General features: G+C 37.7%; 1 protein-coding gene across 1 annotated transcript; it reads right to left on the bottom strand.

Moving 5' to 3' along the window:
• Positions 1-207: 207 nt before the first annotated feature.
• LOC113014815 (uncharacterized) lies at positions 208-18,301 on the bottom strand. Its single transcript, XM_026156568.1, has 7 exons — positions 18,275-18,301; positions 10,434-10,481; positions 7,590-7,645; positions 7,118-7,497; positions 6,903-7,014; positions 638-991; positions 208-554 (listed from the first exon to the last, which is right to left on the bottom strand). The coding sequence occupies exons 2-7, from the start codon at positions 10,463-10,465 to the stop codon at positions 208-210; spliced, it is 1,281 nt and encodes a 426-aa protein (XP_026012353.1). The 5' UTR covers positions 10,466-10,481; positions 18,275-18,301.
• Between the last annotated feature and the right edge of the window lie 1,888 nt (positions 18,302-20,189).

The following is a 20,189-nucleotide window of genomic DNA, read 5'->3' as shown; positions in this document are numbered from 1 at the left end:
GTGTCAGCTGTCAGGTAGGTGATGAGTGAAGAACAGAACAGAATCCATTTGCTCTTCAAACTGCTGTCAGACATTATCTACTGCACTCTGATCACATCACTCAGACCAGCTGCTTTCTACAAAAGTCTCATCAACAACATCTTTAGAAACAAACATCAACAACCAGGAAGCAGCTTCACCTCTGATCACACACACACTCAACTCTACTCACTCACCTGGAGGATCAACAACACTCAGGTAGATGACACTGGTGGGTTTCCATGAGCGTATTTCTCTCATGAAGACACGACACTCGAATGTTCCATTATCATCAATCGTCACATTCTTCAGAATCAAAGACACGTCTCCATCCTTCATCTGTCTGTCCTGCAGATCCACCCGGTTCTTAAAAGATGGATGCTGGTTGTCTGGAACAAACAGATCATCCCGGTACAGAAGAACATATTCTGGTTCCAGGTCAGCTCTGCTCCACTTCACAACTATGATGTTGTTGTTTGGAGCTCGACATGTCAGAGTGACTTTCTGTCCAGACTCAGCTGTAATGATTTTCTTGTCTGAAATAGGAAATAACACAGAGCAGAGAGGTTACAAAGGACAAAGTATAACTGTTCACTTTTACTCAACTCTACTCACTCACCTGGAGGATCAACAACTCTCAGGGAGATGATGCTGATGGGGTCAGTCTTCAGATGAGCTCCCTTCCTGCAGTTCGCTCCTCTCGTGAAGATGCGACACTCATATGTTCCATTATCATCAATCGTCACATTCTCCAGAATCAAAGACACGTCTCCATCCTTCATCTGTCTGTCCTGCAGATCCACCCGGTTCTTAAAAGATGGATGCTGGTGATCTGGAACAAAGTGACCGTCCCGGTACAAAATGACATATTCTGACTCCAGGTCAGCTCTGCTCCACTCTACAACTATGATGTTGTTGTTGTTTGGAGCTCGACATGTCAGAGTGACGTCCTGTCCAGCTGTGGTGTTTATCCCTGAAAGAGAGGAAACAATATGGATCATGGAGAGGTCAAAGATCCAAAGTGCAATTGTTTATTTGGAGTGGTTCTTATATAGTGCTTTTCTACTCTTCTGTGCAGCACTGATCATCATGATGAGCTAAAAACAGAGACCACTGATTTCTGATCAACCAGAGGAAGAACAGCACACACTGGATGCAGAAATGAATCAATAAATCTCTGGTGTTTGTTATCATAGACAGTTACGGCTCACGGGACAGGTTTAAGGCCTGGATTGTCCTTACATCTTTTATTTACAGGTTTATTTCTCAATAACATTCAGATCCATCTTTCATGGGAAAAATCCATCAACACTAGAACTGCCAGCAGAGGTCAAGTAGACCACACAGTACAACAGCACAGTCATGGCAAATAAGTCATTTCTTAAAGAAATGAATTTTCATCTATTTTTTCTTATTTTAAGTAATATTTTATTTATTTCATCTATTTTTATTTGGGTAGTTATTACAGACATGACCAGGGGATAGGAAAAGGAGAAAGAAATAAAGAAAGGGAAGGGGAGAAAAACTGATTAATAATTAGCTGCAAAAATAATTAATATTAACAAAGTAGATAGCAAATAACAACAGCTAACACATCTAAAAGTAAAAAAAATGAAAATATTTCTGGATAAAGTGAAGGATTAATGGCACCAAAATGAAGACTATAAAAACAGAGTGTTCACTGTGAAACAAACAGCTTTATAGTTAAAGTCACATCTGCCTCTGATCACCAAGCCTGCATCCTCACATTCAGTCCAAGAAAAATCACCAATCCATGCAAATGTCATCTGCAGACAACACTGCTGTCACTGATTTAAAATAAATACACTATAAACACATGTATGTGTTTCTGTGACATCATAAACAGACTCTTTGTCTGTGATGCCGTGGATCAGCTCAGCACACACACTCCTTCATCCACACACATGTTCAGTCTGTTTTACATGGAACTGAATTAACACACTGTTTAAACTGGTGATCATCTGACACAAGCAGGTGTTTGTTCAATAAAATACATTGTTTTGTATGAAGCAAATAAATGTGGGTCTGTTTTATCAGGTCAGACAAAACTATGGTTAAGCTCACCTGTATTATAACAGTAGCACCTGCTTACCTTCAGAGGCAGAAGCTAGAAAAAAGAGACACATCAGAGTCCAGAGGAGTGCATGATGGAGCAGGTCCAGCCTGGCCATGATCTCTCTGCACTAACAGGCTCAACAAAACCTAAAATCTCAGTCGGAGACACCTGAGGCCACGATGAGTGATGACTGATGACTGAGCTCTAAACTTTCTCCTTTTTAAACTTCTATTGTGTCCTTTAATTAGCACCGCCCCCAGCAACACCTATAGGCGCTCCTGAGGTTTCCCCGACAGGTTTGCCCTGCTTCATGAGCACGCACTGGGCTTTCCAAATTACGGACAAACAGTATCCCTTATTTTTCAGTTTTAGTTCACAAACCCTTCTTATAATGACTTATTACTCAAGAAATTGTTGAGGTTTTAGCTCTTTATACAGTAAAGTTGCAGAAGGATACAAATTATTATCAGGCCAAATGTCCTCAGTTTGTTGAAATAATTTGTGCGGTAACACGTGAGAATAAGCACAATTAACAGTATTCTGTGTATTCCAAATATTACAGAGAACTTTAATCTCTGAATCTGACTTTGTGGTGTTTTTACTAAAGATATATAAAGGAAGCACTGACGCTGCTGGGAGCTGTAACACCGCCGGAGAAACTCCAGCAGTTTCAGTAATGACTGGGTGTTTTCTGAGTACGAGACAAGTTTAGGGGCAGTTTGTCACATAGTGTCGGTACGTTACATAATGGGGTGAGAAGGTGTTGCAACATGAGGGCAGAGGTTGAACAGCTTTCTGTCTGAAGGTTTGGCGGAAATAATACACTGTATCACAGAGCAGGGCAAAGAAAACGATAAAGAACCTCCAGAAGTATAAAAATACAGGTTAATATCAATCTCTTATTGAAATAAACACAAGTCCAATTCAGTGAAGAAGTTTCCATTTTATGTGCCAAAAGCAGAATATTATCATGTTTTATAAAAGCAAAGATGATATTTTTGTAGTCCATGTTGACCACCTTTAGTTTCAAGCACAATAAACCCACATCAACTGTTTGAACTAATAAAAATATATATTAAAAAAAACCTGTTTGAATGAGCACTGCGGTACCATGAAAACATGTAGACTGCAGAACGTTATTATTAAGCAGCTCCAGCAGCACAGATGATTCAGTCCTCTAAAGGTCCCAGACGGATGCTGTGTTTATAGTCTGCAGGAGCGTTGCAGGCTCTCATGTACACATCCACATTTAATTTAAAATCTGTCTCTTGGCCTTCTGTGACACAAATGTTGTGGTTTTGAAGTAGATTTAGGAGAACATACTCAATTTATCCAGTTTTTATTTTAACAAACATCAAGAAAACGTCCCTATAAGCATTTAATCCAACAACCTAATATCTCTGTGTGCATCTGTGTCTTTGTGTGTCTGTGCTCACACACACATGGGTTAGTCTGTGTGTGTTTCTGTGTGGGACACTCGTTCAGTGGTGAATGTAACATTTCTGTCGTTTGACGTTTGGAGCATCATCTCCCGGCATAGAGCCCTCTCCAACCACACACTCACTATTGCTTACCCACACACATCTGTCGGGACAGACTTGTCTCAGATATTCAGAGAGCCTTTTGTTTAGACTGACTGTCACATTTCTTCCTTCAGACACACTCTGAGTCAAATCCTGCCCTCAGGTCTGTGTGGTCATAGCTCATATTAAAGAGTTTTTATATACGGTTATGGAAAAGTATTTAGGTTTGTTCAGAGTCACAGGGCGGGGTTTGATTGGCTGATTGGATGATCACTGAAGGAGGCCTAGGAAATTATCTGACCAGACTGATGAAAACAGAAATGAGTTTTAAAGCGTGGGAAGGCAGAAGCGATGTAAACAATAGACTAGAAGCCCTGTGGCCCAGACATGAATGCAGCCCTGCCTTATGAACCTTTCGAACGTTCATGACTCACTAAAGTTTCCTTTGGGAGCAGAAATGTAACTAATATAAAACTAACTGAAAAATCTCCACCCAGTAGACAGAGCTGCTGTATGAACAGCTCACAGTAGCTAGGTAAGGTAAGTTACTATGGTAACACATGACAGCAGTGATAATCTGAGCAGGAAGATTTATTGGCATTAAATGAAAATAAGATCAGCTTTATGTTCATGAACAATACAAATTTTCTTCTACACGACCTGCTTGCAGGTTGTTTCTTTTTATTGTGAAACAGTGTTTAGTGTCGGGGAGGTGTGGACATTTTCCCTCCTCGGTGTGAGAGTCACATATTTGTCTGTAATTAAGTTCTGCTAATGACATTCCTTCACAACGGTTATCTGAATCATCTCCACGCTTTGACAGAAGAATTTGCACAACTATTTTTCCCCCATTCATTCAGTTATTTAGCAAACGTGTGTATAAGGTGTCACCTGTTCAGCACTGGCTGCTGTTCTTTCAGTTTACTGTGCAAACAACTGTCAACAGCTGCTCCACAGAGACTCACCGTCAGACCAAACAATCAGCATGACTGATATCATGTAAATAACTGCTGTGTGTTTGTCTTATAGTAGAACATGTTCACTGATATATTTTAAACTTTTAACATCTAACAGATGAACTCTGAACATTACTCTGCTTTATTTAAATCTGCTTCTCATGAGCTCGTATTCTCAGTGAAGCACTTTGTGATGTCTTTAGAAAGGATTAATGGGTTTATATGATGATGGAAGTGGAGAGAGCAGAGAACAGGATCAAGAATTTGCTCCTGTTTTTAAAAGAATTTAAATCATACAAACACCACATCTACAACTGCTCAGAGACTAAAAACTGAGAGACCTGTGTGGAGAATAATTTTGTCAAAGTTTACAGATAAAGAGTGAAAGCTGAATTAAATTTAACAGGTTAAAGAAGTGTCATTTTCACACTGCAGAGTTTAGTGTGGGGAAAATGTCCCTTGTCCAAAATAAATATCATCCGAACAGAAAGACGCACTTTCCTATATTACATGGACCACATGGACCACTACTTATGTTGCCTATTTATAGTTCAGCCTTTAAAGTGCTTTCTTACAATGGCTTTATTCACACATTTCATGTTGTTGAACATCTGGAAAAACAAACTGAGTTATAATCTTTATGTGTCATTACAGCAGCTTTCTACAGTTTAGTGCAGAGCTGTGGTGAAGTTCCCAGTGATGAATAACTTTAGGTTAAAATTATTTTTTTGGCTTCTTATGTGAGACATAAAGGTTTGAAACCACTGTGTTCTATTCAAATGTAGCTGCTGTCCATTTATATTAACTGTGTGATGCTGTTTAGTTTCACTCCTCAGAGGCTACTTTACACTTGTGAAAAATCAGCATTGACAGCATCTGTAAACATCTGTGTGTATGATGGTGAATTCAGTTGTGTGAAATCCAGAAAAGAGTAAGTAGGAAACCTCATAGAGCAGAGTGTTTCATCTCAGTGCCCTGATCACCTGTGGTGACATAAGCTCCAGCTGTGCCAAGGACGACTTCTTAAAGAAGTTTATGATCTGAAGCTGTCCTGTAGTTTTTTACATCTCCACCACAATCTGAATCAGGAAGCTCACAGAGGTCACACAGCTCCAACAGTCACATTACAATTTTTATCACAATTTTAGTTAAGCAACCCAGTGGCAAAGCCACTATCACACTTACAAACAACATTTGTTCGACATGTTAGAGGAGGGCGCTTTGCACCCATCTGCTGCCAGCTCTCACTCACTTCCCCATTTGGGCCTCTAGAGGGCACCTTTAAGGTTTTTTTTGTATGTTATTTTGAGGTGGAGTTACTTAAAAGAAACCCCGGCTATCGAGACATGTTTGCGCTAAAATATGTTAATATGCTTTCAATAATATATATGTGGTATTAAAATACACCAAATGTTACTCGCATACTCTGATGGGCAAAGTTACGTGGCAAACAGTCGTACTTAAGTTTTGCCAAAATAGGATGGTTTGTCAGAACACTGGTCTTTAAGTGATGACGTGATGAATCCTGCTTCCGGGCCCAAAGTAGTCTGCATTTAATGAAGCTGTTGTGTTTTTAACATGTTTTATTGTTTTGTATCTTGTTCTATTTAATCTCAACAAGCCCCTAAAAACAGTCAGTGTCGGCCTCTCTCAGTTTTTATCACCATTAATCATTTTAAAGTTCAGTTTTTAAACCCTTACGATGTAACTACAGCACAGCCCATGCAGCAGTATATTAATGACTAACCTCGTATTGTGGATGGATTATGTCAGTTGTTCTCCTGACTGACGTTTGGTCCGTTTACAGCATCTAGTAAACGGACCAAACGTCAGTCATTTATTGGTTTATTGTTGTGGGCAGTCTGAGGTACACCTGTGCACTACTCATGATGTCAGATCAGCATCCTGATGTGGCACACCTGTGAGGTGGGATGGATCATCTCAATATAGCAGATGTACCCACTACCACACATTTGGACTGATTTGTGACCACTGTTTGGGAGGGATGGTTATATTGTGTATCTGGAATGAATTTTAGGTCTCTACGTCCATCCCATGGGGAATGGGAGCAGTAACAAAGGTGTTGCGTTTATATTTTTGTTGAGTGTAATTTAGTCACTTTAAATCAATGCAAGAAAAATGAGTAGTCTCAGTATTGTTTATAATCAAGTAAATAGTACTTTATTTAATCATGTAAATAAGAGAAACATGAAACATGAAACATTTGTGCAAATTCAAAAGCCTCCCAATTCCCATTTTTTCAGTGTAGGGAGCCCTAATCATCACAGGGTTAGGGAAGCAATCAACAGCCTTTAAGTATCTGATTGCGTTTCATGAAGTCCAGTAAGCTGGGCTTTCTTGTTGCCACAAGTTTTTTATGCTCTTCATCCAACCTCCTCCCCACAGGGTTCTTCCACACCTGTTCCCAGTCCTTCTTGGTCTAAACACAAACAAACAAGAAAAGCACAGAAAGTTAACAGACTAATAAGGATAATCAACCATGAAAGCTTAGTTATTCCCAGCAAACAAATGTAATTTCTCACCATGTCTTTGAAGGCCTCCCCCTTGTAGTAGGTCTTGGATGCTGGATACTCCATTCCTTCATCAAGTAGCTGCTTGATGCTTGAAGCCACCAGATGAAGCTCCTCTCCATCATAGCCATACACCTGTTTGTCCTTGCAGGTCATCAGAACGAGCTGGTCGCACAGACATGAGATGCCCTCCACCACGCCAATAATTTGCATGGTTACAGTCGTTGGAAGGTAGAATTTTCCCCAGCCATTCACATCAGCAGGATAATCTTTGTAAACGGTGTCCTCAAGCTCTGCTTTCCTCAAAATTGCACCAGCTGGCTTCTCTAAGGGGAAACACTTGCCTTTGTTTGCAGATTCAAACTGTGAAACAGCTGCTGGTAAGTCCTCATCTGCAACACAAGGCAGACATTTGAAAGGTGTTTGAAAGATGGAAAACACATTATGACTTGTTTTAAATGAGCCAAAGATGATTGTAGCATACCTTTCCTTCCTTTGGACAGAGAGTCAAGAGACACATTAGACTCCTTATGTCCCAAACTAAGACAGAAAACATAATGATGTTAACAGAGTTTGTGACAACAGCCTTCCCTTTACCCAAGTGCTCAGTCAGCCTGTGAGCCTCACTGTATAGAGCTTAATGCCAAAATCATGACATTTCATGTCTGTCCTCCTGAAGTCATGGCACCACAGTAGTTTGGTGTGTGTGTTCAACAGCTTTGAGCTTGGGGTTACAAGCTGCTGTCTCTGCACTGAACCATCAACCATCCTGGGTCCATACATCCTGTGCTGTGTGGCAGTTTGGTTTGAGGCTTCACTCTGTATTCATTTTCACATCTCAGAGTGAGTTAGGTTCTTATCCTCAGCCACCCCATGTTTGTTACTGTGAGTAAATGTTATTGCGTTATACAGATATAATGTCGAGAATGACTCGTTTTATCCCGTTCCTTCTCGTCTCTTCTCCCTCTGAGCTAAAGGCGGCATTTAATAAGAGGCGTTGTGTCCACGTCCAGCCAATACATGGCAGCCCCTGGAAAGTGTGCTACATGCTCTCTGGTGCACTCAGAAATGTCACCTTTCTTTGACATTTGGACCTTTAATTTTCCATCAAGAATATTTAATGTAATTTTTGTTTATGTTTGAGCAGCACAAACTCCACTTTTCTTGTGCTGCAGCTCACGTAGCTCAGATACTGAGCATCCACAGCTGGATTTCTGGACACAGCTGGAAACAGAAACTCTTCCTGATAGAGTTGATTATTTTAAGATTGTCATTTCAACAAGTTCCTGTTTTTATAAGTTTAACTGGGCTGCTCACTTCTGCTTTTTACATGCTTAGTACACATGTTGATTCGTTAAAAGGTCATGCCCTATATGGACCGACTGGAGATGTTGTGAAGGGCCAAGCCATATATGGTGTCAGGAAATGACACACACACACACACACACACACACACACACACACACACACACACACACACACACACACACACGCTTGCCTTGAATGTATGACTGTTTTCACTCAAATAAAAGGAGCTGCAAGGGGAATCAGGTTCGGAGTTGGCTGAGCTCAGGTGACGAGTGAATAACTCTCTGCAAGATCCTGGCCGGGCTTCTCTTGTGACAAGTTAAAGATAAAAGATCTGTGGTTTTGCTTTGTTTACACGGATGGGTCTCTGAAACAGCGAGGACTGGTTTTAGACCTGAAAAACTTAAAATTATTGGTACTGATATCGGAAATACTCACATTCAAAGGCTTGTGTCGAAGTTAAAACTAAAACTAAGTTACTTTTTTAGAAATCAGTCCTGTTTCTCCCTCCAAATGAGAAAACACTTGATTCGTGCAACTTTTTTACCTTTATTGGATTATGGTGACCTGCTTTTTATGAATGCACCTGCTCACTACCTAAAGAGGTTGGATACTGTGTACCATTTTGCTTTACATTTTATCACTGGCTATGGAAATCGTGTACATCATTGTTCTTTGTATGCTGCTGCTAAATGTCCATCTTTACATATCCGCAGACTCTCCTATTGGTTGATCTTTATCTATTTATCTCCTTGGGCTGGTTCCAACTTATTTATGTGTTTATATGTGTAAAAACCACAACCAATGCAGCCTTCGTTCTCACAATATCATACAATTGATTGCCCCAAAATCTTGATATTTATTTATCATCACCTCTGTTAATCCTTGATATTTATAACTGAGTGATCTGTATATATTAGTGCTATTTCTTAAATGTGCAAAATCTGTAACGCAATGTATTGTTTGGAGTTTACTCTGTCACTGTTACTTTTTTTAGAATTTCTTCCTGTACCAACGGTAACACACATACTTTCCTTAGGGATTAATAAAGTATTCTGAATATGATTCTGATTGTTTCAGGATACATGACCTGCCATTATCCAATGACACATCTGCTTTCCGGTATCTTTTGCTCGTTTTTCCTCCTCTTCTTTTCTCTTTTTTCTAAATTGAGCACCTGATGGCTTTGAACTGTTCTTGACCATGTTCCATTGTTTTTAATTTTGCGCTCCAGAACACCCATCCCCCAACCCAAAGCCGGCACCCCCCTCCCCTGTCGACAGGTTGTGTGTGAGATATTAAATCATCAAACTGTAAATTTTAAATAGTTATTGATCCCTCTTACCCCTAGTCCTAAAGTGTATATTTATTTTCCTATTCTTCTTATATTTATTGTTTGTTTACTTGCACTGCTGTGACTGGAGCCTCGTCGTCTCGTCTCTCTATATAATGTAGTGTATGCAGCGGAGATGACAATAAAGTTTACTTTGACTTTAGCACAGCAGCAAGCAGGCTCACCGAGGGCTCTCGCGCTCACTTTATAGAATTTCGAAAAAACATAGGTACAAATTATAAGTCTGTATCATAATGTCCAGTGTTTTCATGTTTGTTGGTTTGTTTTTATTTTGTTTCATTTTGCGGGTTGGATATTAGATGCTGCTCCAGCCAGCCAGAGAATCCCCCACCGCCCCGCGCTCTCCTTACTCTGCCGCAAGCAGCAGGCGCACCTTGCAAACGGAGGGCGCCCTTACTCCCAGCAAACGGGCGGCAGAAGACCGATCAGTGCCTATGACATCTCCAAATTGCGCTGGCTAATGTATGCATGAGTACGAGCAACTTTTTTTTGGAGATGCCCGTGATGCCACCCCTACCATGATGCTTCCCTGGGCAACCCCCCATGTCGCCCTATCAAAAACCGCTACTGGTGCTGAGCAGGTTCCAACCTGAGATCTAAAACTATTTACATGACTCACTAGAACAAAACTTAGTGAGATTACAGAGTGGGGAAACTGGTTCTTACCCGCTGTCGAGCATTACAGTTGTTGTTGCCATTTTAGTTCTCTGTCACCTGCAAAATGAAATTTGAATCATTAGAAGCAGCTTTTGATTAATATTTCAAACCTTTACTGATGCACTGACACATTTATACAGCCATAACATAAAATTATTTTTTAATGTTTAACTTCAAAGCTTTCAAATTAAAAAAACTACTTTTAAAAGAGAAAAACAAATGGTAATCTGAGTTTAACCATAGAAACAGCAAAAAGAACAAACCATTTGAAAATAATCCTACATTAATAATAATCTAGATCCCTTTTTAGAAAGTACGTTTAAAATTTTGTAAGAAATATTTAACTTTTGACATAAAGCTGTATTTAAATATAATCTTTACGTAGGCGTTCCTCATTATTGAAATGTAACACTCAAGCCTGGAGTTTGTCTCTGTAAAATTTCATGTTGGAGGTCGGTTACCCCTGAACAAGTTTTATTTATTGTTACCCTTTTTTTTTAAATCTTTTCTGAGAATATTTGAGAAGGGTGGGAACCCTTTAAATGTTCTATCTTTTAATAATAAGACTTTGATGAACCTGGATCTTTGTTGTCTTTCTTTTTCTGTCCCATGTTCACATCACGTAGGTCACGCATGCTGTGCAACAATGAGCAACGAAGCATGCGTTGAGCAAAGGGGGCGTATCCAAACGAAGCTCGTGTCGTTCTTCAGAATACCGCGTGACCAAACGTGATTTTTTTTTTTCAAACTTTATTGAAATTACAAAATGAACAGCCAGTCATTCCAGTTCAGCCTGAATAGTAGACATACAAGGCAAACAAAAGCAACAATATACAGTGCAATGAAACAAGAAGGACAAATAAATAAAGGAAAAAAAAAAAAAAAAAAAAAAAAAGGGGGGGGGGGATGTGACAGACTTCATAATTTAGTACTTGTGACAGCTCATTTGTTAAACATTTCTGAATGAATTTCAAGCAGTGATAAACCTTTCTTATTATAAGTTAATTTAAGAGAGTTTAAATAATATTCAATTTCAATCAAAAACAAATTAAACGATGGGGTTGAGTTTTGAAATTTACATTTATGTATATGGAATTTCCCTAATAAGATATAAAGATTGACAATGGCACATTTTTTTTTCCCTTTAGTTTCAAAATAAGTGATAATGTTCTTCCCTTCAATTTTGATTTCGTATGTTGTCTTGCACAGTATATAATTTTCAAGCTCTCTCCAAAATGTAGCACTATATGAACAGTCATAAAACAAATGAGTAACACTTTCAAGTTCAGTTTTACAAAAGGTACATTTTCTATCAATGTCACAGAATCTTGAAATGTACATGTTGGATGGATATATGTTATGTAATATTTTCAAATGTAATTCTCTAATATGTTTATTGGTGCATTTCTTGCTTAAGAAATCAATACCATTTATATAAAGAGTGTTAACGGATGCATGTGGTGTGTTCTGTTTTTTGTAGCTTTTCATCAACTCAGTCAGTCCACTGGGAATGGACTTTACTACAGAGCTAAAATCTTTAAATTTGATAGGGAATATTTTTTCTGTAATAAAGTCATTGTAACTAAGTAGCTGGCCTTCAGAGTCAAATAAGTCTTTTAAATAGATTATATTTTTATCAATCCAATTCTGCAAATATAGTGATTTGTTCCTCTTAGTAATACATTCGTTATTCCAGATAATAGATCTATGTGGAGAAAAGTTATGTGAGTAACATAATTTCCAAGCCAACAATGCCTGTTGATAAAATGCAGACATTTTAACTGGTAACTTTGATATACTGTAACTACAAGACAATAGGAAGCGTAATCCTCCAACATTTCTAAAAATGTTATGTGGAATGAAATGCCATAATGATCCAGGAGATTTTAAGCATTCTTTTAGCCATTTCACCTTAAATGTATAGTTCAGGTCCATGAAGTCCAGAAGGCCAAAACCACCTTTATCTTTAGGTCCACAAAGCAATGATTTTTTTAGATGATGGTGCTTATTCTTCCATACAAAGTTAATAAATAAATTATTAACATTTTTACATGTGGAATCATACACATTAAGGGAGAGGGCTGGATACACAAATCTGGAAACACCTTCAGCTTTAGTCAAAAGGATTCTACCAAAAATTGATAGGTCTCTTTGGAGCCATAAGTTCAGTATAGTTTTAGTTTTTTCCATCCTGGGAGAAAAGTTGAGTTGTTGACGCTCCGTGTCATTCTTACAGACATGAATACCAAAGTATCTAACACAGTCTTTGACAGGAATATTGTATAAGGATTTGACATTTGATTGGTACAAACATAAAATTTCACATTTAGATTTATTTAGTTTTAATCCAGAGGCAATTGAGAAATCATTTATTAATGAAATAGCATTTTCAATCTGATCTTTGTTTTTTAAGAATAAAACAGTGTCATCTGCTAGTTGAGTCACTCTGATTTCTTTACCAAAAATAGATAAACCTTTAATGACTGGGCTATTTAAAATGTGTAATGAAAGTAGTTCAGCTACAATTAAAAATAAAAAGGGTGAAATTGGGCAACCCTGGCGAACAGATCTCATGACTGGAAATCTTTTAGTAGTATTTGGATATAGTATAACACAACTGTCAATATTTTTATAAAACATTTCGATAGTTGACACAAAGTTTGGACCAAAACCAAAGGTTTTGAGGGCTTTAAATAAGAAATAATGTTCTACCGTATCGAAAGCTTTATAAAAATCAAGAAACACAATAAGGGAATCATCATCTATATTGTCAGAGTAGTCTAATAGGTCAAAAATAAGCCTTATGTTTGAACTGATATGGCGGTTGGTCATAAATCCGGTTTGCGTTTCAGCTATGATCTCATCCAGATTTTTCTTTAATCTTTTGGCATAGACCAATGAGATAATCTTATAATCTATGTTCAAAAGTGTGATAGGTCTCCAATTTTCTATAACAAGAAGATCTTTATCAGGTTTAGGAATTAAAGTTATAATACCCTGTTTCATGCTTGTGGACATTTCTTTTCCATCAAGGCATTCCTTAAACAATTCTAATAAAGGATCAACAATGATATCCCAGAACTGTAAATAAAATTCCACTGACAAACCATCATTGCCTGGAGATTTGCCCTTTTTCATTGATCGAATTGCCTCTGAAATTTCTGATTTTGTTAAGGGGCGTTCACAATTAGTTTTAAAGTTTTCCGAGATAGTTGGTGCAAAATTTTTAACTGACTCGATAAATCTATCACAATCATTGATATTACAATTTGATTTGTATATATCTTTGTAGAATGAACCAACATGTTTTGAGATATCTAAATAATTAGTGGTTATGTTATTATCAATCTTAAGAGCAGATATATTGTTTCTTCTTTGGTTTCGTTTCTCAAGAGCAAAAAAGTAACTAGAATTTCTTTCACCTAGTTCTAGCCATTTTGCTTTGGACCTTATAAAAGCCCTTTAGCCATGTTAATATATGCATTATCTATTTCTTCCTTTAGTCTTTTCAATTTAATTTCTTCATCATCTGATAGAGCATCTTTCTTCATTAATATGTTTAATTCATTCATAATACAGATTTCTTTAGTGTCATTTCTTTTTTTAATTTCTTTGCTTCGCCTTATTGCCGCTTCCCTTACCTTGAATTTGAAAAATTCCCATTTTAGTGTGTGATTCATATTGGTATCCCCGAATATCTGTTCTGCCGTTTTTTCCACTGTACTACAAAATGTATCATCATTCAATAAATTATTATTTAGCTTCCAAAAACCACGTAGTTTACTTTGACCTTGTTTATTGCCAACTAAGTGAATTGTGATTAATTTGTGATCGGTTAATGGAGCAAAATCATGAGAAGATTCTGAAACAAAATGTAAACACGAAGAAGATATTAACCACAAATCGATTCTGGATTGTAGAGATCTATTTGCATTGCTCCAGGTAAACTCTTTTGTATCAGAGTTGAAGAATCTCCATACATCTATAACTGCAAGTTGTTCACAGAAAAATGCAGTGCTTTTAAATTTTGAGTGTTGAGATGTTCTTATTGGTACTCTATCTATAAGATCGTCTGGAGCATCATTATAATCTCCTCCAAGAATCATGTGGGCTCCCTTATATTTTGATTTTAAAAAATCAAGTTTCTCAGATAATTGTATGCACATAGATTTGGCCTGAGTTGTGTTATTGTGACTGTATAAATTACAGGCTATAAAGAAGGTGTTGTCCAATTTGAAAACCAGAATAATCCATCTGCCTTCATCTGAAGACAATGATTCAATAATATTACCTTTAAAGTTGTTAAGGAGAATGGCTACGCCTGCCGAATGTTGAGAGGCGTGGCAAAAATAACACTGATCACTCCACTGTGCTTTCCAGAATTTTACATCATTATCACTCGAATGAGTTTCTTGTAGAAAAATCAAATCAGCATTTTTTCGTCTACAGAAAATGAAAATTGACTTTCTTTTGGTACTGTCACGAATACCTCTAACATTAAGGGATAGTATTTTTAAGGAACTGAAATGTAAGTCTGTCATAAGAGAAGAAGGGAATGAATAAAGTGAACTGGATGTCTGTAAAATTAACTAGAAATTTATAAGGTGCTAAGGTATAAACACCTAAAGAAGATACTCTCAAACGGGAAAACTAAATGTTGAGTACCTAAGTAAAAGTCTTCAGACTCAATTTGTTTTTCTTTTCCCCATTGAAGTGACCCAAATACTTAAGCAAATTAACATTTATACACCAATAAAAGTAGGATGTTTAACTACTCACACTGTAAAACATAGGCAAGTCCAAACAAAACCAAAATAATGATTGCCAAGTATTGGAACAGCTAACTTGGAGGTATGAAAGTTTTATAGAAAACTTAAAGAGGATATTATTGGTTGTAAAGATATTACCTAATGAACCTGAGGTATTTCAAGCAAAACAAAACAAACAAAAATATACAATATACAAGTGCCTCAAAATTATTAAATATTGAACAGTAACATTGGGAGCCTGAGGTAGTTGAAATACCTGTTAATGTTACGTAACTTACAGAGTGAACTTAAAGTATTTCAGTCATCTTGCTGATCTTTTAATAACCTCTTATTTATGCAGTGTGTCTTACACCATCAATGATGGCCACAGGACCAATCCATTTGGTCTTCTTTCCCTCGTCACGGGCTTGTTTGACAGTTGGCCACAGTTTATTTCTGCACTGTCTCTCCATGTAGGTGAGATCTTCAGCCAACCTGAGATTCTTCTTCTTCATCACATCAGAGTTGAGGGAAGCTCTCCACACTTTGTGTCGGAAGGTGCGCATGGTGAACTGTATGATGATGGGGCGTGAGCGGTTTTCATCTCTTGTTCGACCAACTCTGTGAACAGTATCTATCATGAACTCGAATTTGTTTTTTTCCTCTGGGATGATCAGGGCGATTATATCCATCACCTCTTTTCTTATATCTTCGTTACTATGCTCTGGAAGATTCAGCAAACGTAGGTTCCACCGCCGACTATATCTCTCCGTCTCCTCTTGTTTCTCTTGAAGTGCAGCAATGCGATCTTTCAGCTTCTTCACAGTAACCTCTGTCTCTTTGCTCTGTATTTCAAGACCTTTCACTTGATCCCGCACGGCAATAATCTCCGCCGTGTTTTTGTTCACCATTTGTTCGAATTTGGAGAATCTGTCATTCAGCCCATTAATAGCTTTCAAGATGTCAGCATTGGATACAGCTTCCTCTCTTACCTCGTGCACTTCGATGCGGCTCTTCTTTGGGTTGGGGCTCTTTAGAGGGGTCTGAGGGAGAGGTTTGCATAAGCTTGCAAAGGTTTTATCTGGCTCCAAGTCCATTATCAGTCCTTCCTTTCTTTTTGCCTCTTTTTTGGCCATGCTTATCCCGTGGCTATTAGCTAAATGTTTCTATACAAGCTAACACTTCACCGTGTCAGAATTCGGCAGGGAAAAAAAAGAAACTCAGTTCGGCCTGATGTTATAAAGATGTCCTGTACGTGTGCAAAACACAAGTGCAATGAGTCACTTCTAATAAAGGAATTATCTGAGTCCGTTTAGATCATTTAAAACGTTAGGTACTCATCAGAAATTCACGAGCTTACAGAGAAGCGTCCACACAGGTCGCCATCTTGGCCACCCCCCTCGTGACCAAACGTGATAAACGAGGACCAGTTTCTGTGAAATGACGTCACTGACTCGTTATGTGGCTCGACTGTAGTACTTTGTTTTTGTGTTAACTGGGTCTGAGGTGATTCTGAGGATCATCACGGCTTAAACAGATTATGAAGCCACCAAAAAGGCGTAAAACGTCGGCAGCTGGGGATGGTTAAAATTCGGAGTTTTAACCAGCTCTCTTCTTCTTTTAAACATTTTTCACACGGACACCGTCAACCTGAAATAAATATACATTCGCATAAAACCCCTGTTCCCCAATGTTTAACAAAACAAAGACGAATACTTACCACAGCCTGTCTTTTTTTTTTTTTTTTTTTTTTTTTTTTTTTACTTGGTTGCAGAGCTTTTTTTTTTTTTTTTTTTATTAGTAATATAAACATACAAACAAAATGCACCATATATTACAGATTCAGAGAATAAACATTTCTTACATATTAGCAACTTTCAAATATAGTGAAAATAAAATATAAAGATGGGGTCACATAAATTAACAGATTATTAACTCACTAAATCAAAATCTTCTACAAAGGAAACAAAAAAAGCAGCCTTTTTCTTTTTAACTAAAGTCAAAGATTTAACCAACAGGTTTAGGTCGTTTTTCCAGTGAGCCAGTGTTGGTTTAATCTTAAAAAAGCGACATTTATGTATAAAATACTTACACAAGATTAATAACACATTAACACCATAATTAGCTTTCTTTTCTTTCAAAAACACTCCAAACATTATCATATTTAAGGTAAATGGGGTAATTTGAATCCCACTGGAATAAAGCCAGGTATGAAAATCCAACCAAAATATTTGTATAAAATTGCACAAAAAGAATAGATGGTCCAAATCCTCCTCTTCTGTTTCACAAAATACACAATTACCCGTTTCTATTTTGAATCTATCACTAAGGAGTCTATTTGTCGGATAAATTTTATTCAAGATTTTAAATTGGACTTCTTTCCCTTTAGGAGGGATAGGGAAGGTGATATAATCAGTTCTTATTTTTTCAATTTCTTCCCTTTGGAAATCTTTTAATATGTAATTACGTCTAAGTAAATTTGGAGAATAAAGACTCCTTAATAAAGATCTAAGAAACTTATTGTTGCATTTAACATCACAAAATCGAATACCATCTATATATAATTGCCTTAACTTGGGGGAGATGTCAGAATATATTATATCATTTACAACTATGTTTTTAAGTGACAATGGAATGGATTTTATAACCCGATTAAATTTACTTTTAGAACATTGGATATTAAACTTTTGGCAAAAATCTTGATGTCCTAGAACATGTCCTTCCTCATCTACAAAATGGGCAATTGCCCAAACACCTTTTGATAACCAATCTTGAATAAAAATAGATTTTCTGTTCATCAGTATATATCTATTGTTCCAAATTGGGCTATTATGTGGAGTGAAATTATGTTTAAATAACATTTTCCAATAAAGAAGGACCTGTTTATGGAATTCAGAGAGTTTAGCAGGTAGCTTAGTAATTTCAAAGTCACACTTTAGGAGAAAGTCGATACCCCCTAGTGTGTTAAAGACCTTACTTGGTATAAAAAACCAAATGGAGTGTGGATTATTTAGGAAGGATTTTAACCATTTAAGTTTCAAAACACCATTCATTATGTCAAAATCAATTGCGTTTCCACCGCCTTCAATGTATGGTACTTACCACAGCCTGTCACTACCCGATCCGTACCGGAAACCCGATCGGTACCCCGCATGCGCAAATCTTACGTCACTTCCTCTCTTTGCCAACATTTTTTTTTTTTTTTTTTTATTAGTAATATAAACATACAAACAAAATGCACCATATATTACAGATTCAGAGAATAAACATTTCTTACATATTAGCAACTTTCAAATATAGTGAAAATAAAATATAAAGATGGGGTCACATAAATTAACAGATTATTAACTCACTAAATCAAAATCTTCTACAAAGGAAACAAAAAAAGCAGCCTTTTTCTTTTTAACTAAAGTCAAAGATTTAACCAACAGGTTTAGGTCGTTTTTCCAGTGAGCCAGTGTTGGTTTAATCTTAAAAAAGCGACATTTATGTATAAAATACTTACACAAGATTAATAACACATTAACACCATAATTAGCTTTCTTTTCTTTCAAAAACACTCCAAACATTATCATATTTAAGGTAAATGGGGTAATTTGAATCCCACTGGAATAAAGCCAGGTATGAAAATCCAACCAAAATATTTGTATAAAATTGCACAAAAAGAATAGATGGTCCAAATCCTCCTCTTCTGTTTCACAAAATACACAATTACCCGTTTCTATTTTGAATCTATCACTAAGGAGTCTATTTGTCGGCTCTTTGCCAACATTGCGACATTCAATATATTTGAATGATACGGTTAGCGCCCAGTTAGCTCCTAGCATTTCTCAGCAGCTCTGCCTCCTTTTCGACTACCAGGACATTTAAACAATGAATAATCCGTATCCGCAACAAATTTTTGCTTTTCTCCTCAACAGAAAGCGTTCCCCTATTGAACAACAGCGCCGTAAAATAAGAAGAATGGTGCCTAATGACAGAGTTAATAATACAGACTTTATAATATGTCACGTGAAGATTCAGCAGCCAGATGAAGTGTTTACTGGCAATTGACAGTGATAGCGGACATTATCATCACTTTTCCAACAATCCTCTCCACACAGACAAGCATAAACACACTCGATTATCACTAAATCAAATTTAACACACGTTTGTAATGACGCTAATTCAGTTTATAATAGGGTTCATTCGCTCAGTCAGCAGGTGGCGGTATCCTCGTACACTGGGGAGTACACTGCCATTAAACGAACAGAAGAAGAAGAAAACCCCTGCACATGCGCGGTACGGATCGGGTAGACCCGATTTGTACGGTCTGACTTTGCACATGCGCAGTAAGGATCGGGAGTCCCGATCCGTCACTATCTTTTAATTTTTTTATTTTTGTCTACATTATATTAAATGTTTCATTATCGGAAACATGTTAAGAGATACTTGTTATTCTTAACATCTTAACAGATACTCTGACCTGTAACTATCGTAAAATGCTTCGACCGGAAGTAGACACCTTTCGCGCATGCGGGGTACCGATCGGGTTTCCGGTACGGATCGGGTAGTGACACAGCCGAACGACTGCACTCTGTGCCGTCTTCATGGAAAATAACACTTCCGTCTCACGTATTTGTTTTTACTGCCACTCAGACCCTACATCCCCAGTGAGGGAAGAAACGGGGGTGATGTCTCCCGAGGACACCTCACACACCATCTCTCCTTCCTGTAATCACTTTAAATGTGAGATCGCTCCCTGATATGATTGAGGAGCTAATGACGCTAACCCGGTCACAGTGGCAGTATCCCGGCACTGCCCGGTACTCCCTCTGTGAGTAGGCTGCCCGGCTTCCAGCTGCTGCGGGCGGACAAGACGAGAGACAGCGGTGAGAGGAAAGGAGGGGGACTGGCGGTGTTTGTTAAAGACGGTTGAGGTATCTCTGGGCACATCGCTGTGAAAGAACAACTCTGCAACACAGACATTGCCGTTAGCATTAGCGTTAGCCGTTAGCATCCGTGGAGGTAGCCTGTG

The sequence above is a fragment of the Astatotilapia calliptera genome, chromosome 3 (genome assembly GCF_900246225.1).
Source record: "Astatotilapia calliptera chromosome 3, fAstCal1.2, whole genome shotgun sequence".
NCBI lineage: Eukaryota > Metazoa > Chordata > Actinopteri > Cichliformes > Cichlidae > Astatotilapia > Astatotilapia calliptera.
This window is presented reverse-complemented; position numbering and strand designations above follow the sequence as displayed.

Excerpts from the sequence above, each read along its gene's own strand:
- LOC113014815 (XM_026156568.1), bottom strand. The coding sequence starts at position 10,465 with ATGGCAACAACAACTGTAATGCTCGACAGCGG. Across the intron at positions 7,646-10,433 it reads ACTGTAATGCTCGACAGCGG|TTTGGGACATAAGGAGTCTA; the intron begins GTAAGAACCAGT and ends TTTCTGTCTTAG. Across the intron at positions 7,498-7,589 it reads TCTGTCCAAAGGAAGGAAAG|ATGAGGACTTACCAGCAGCT; the intron begins GTATGCTACAAT and ends CTTGTGTTGCAG.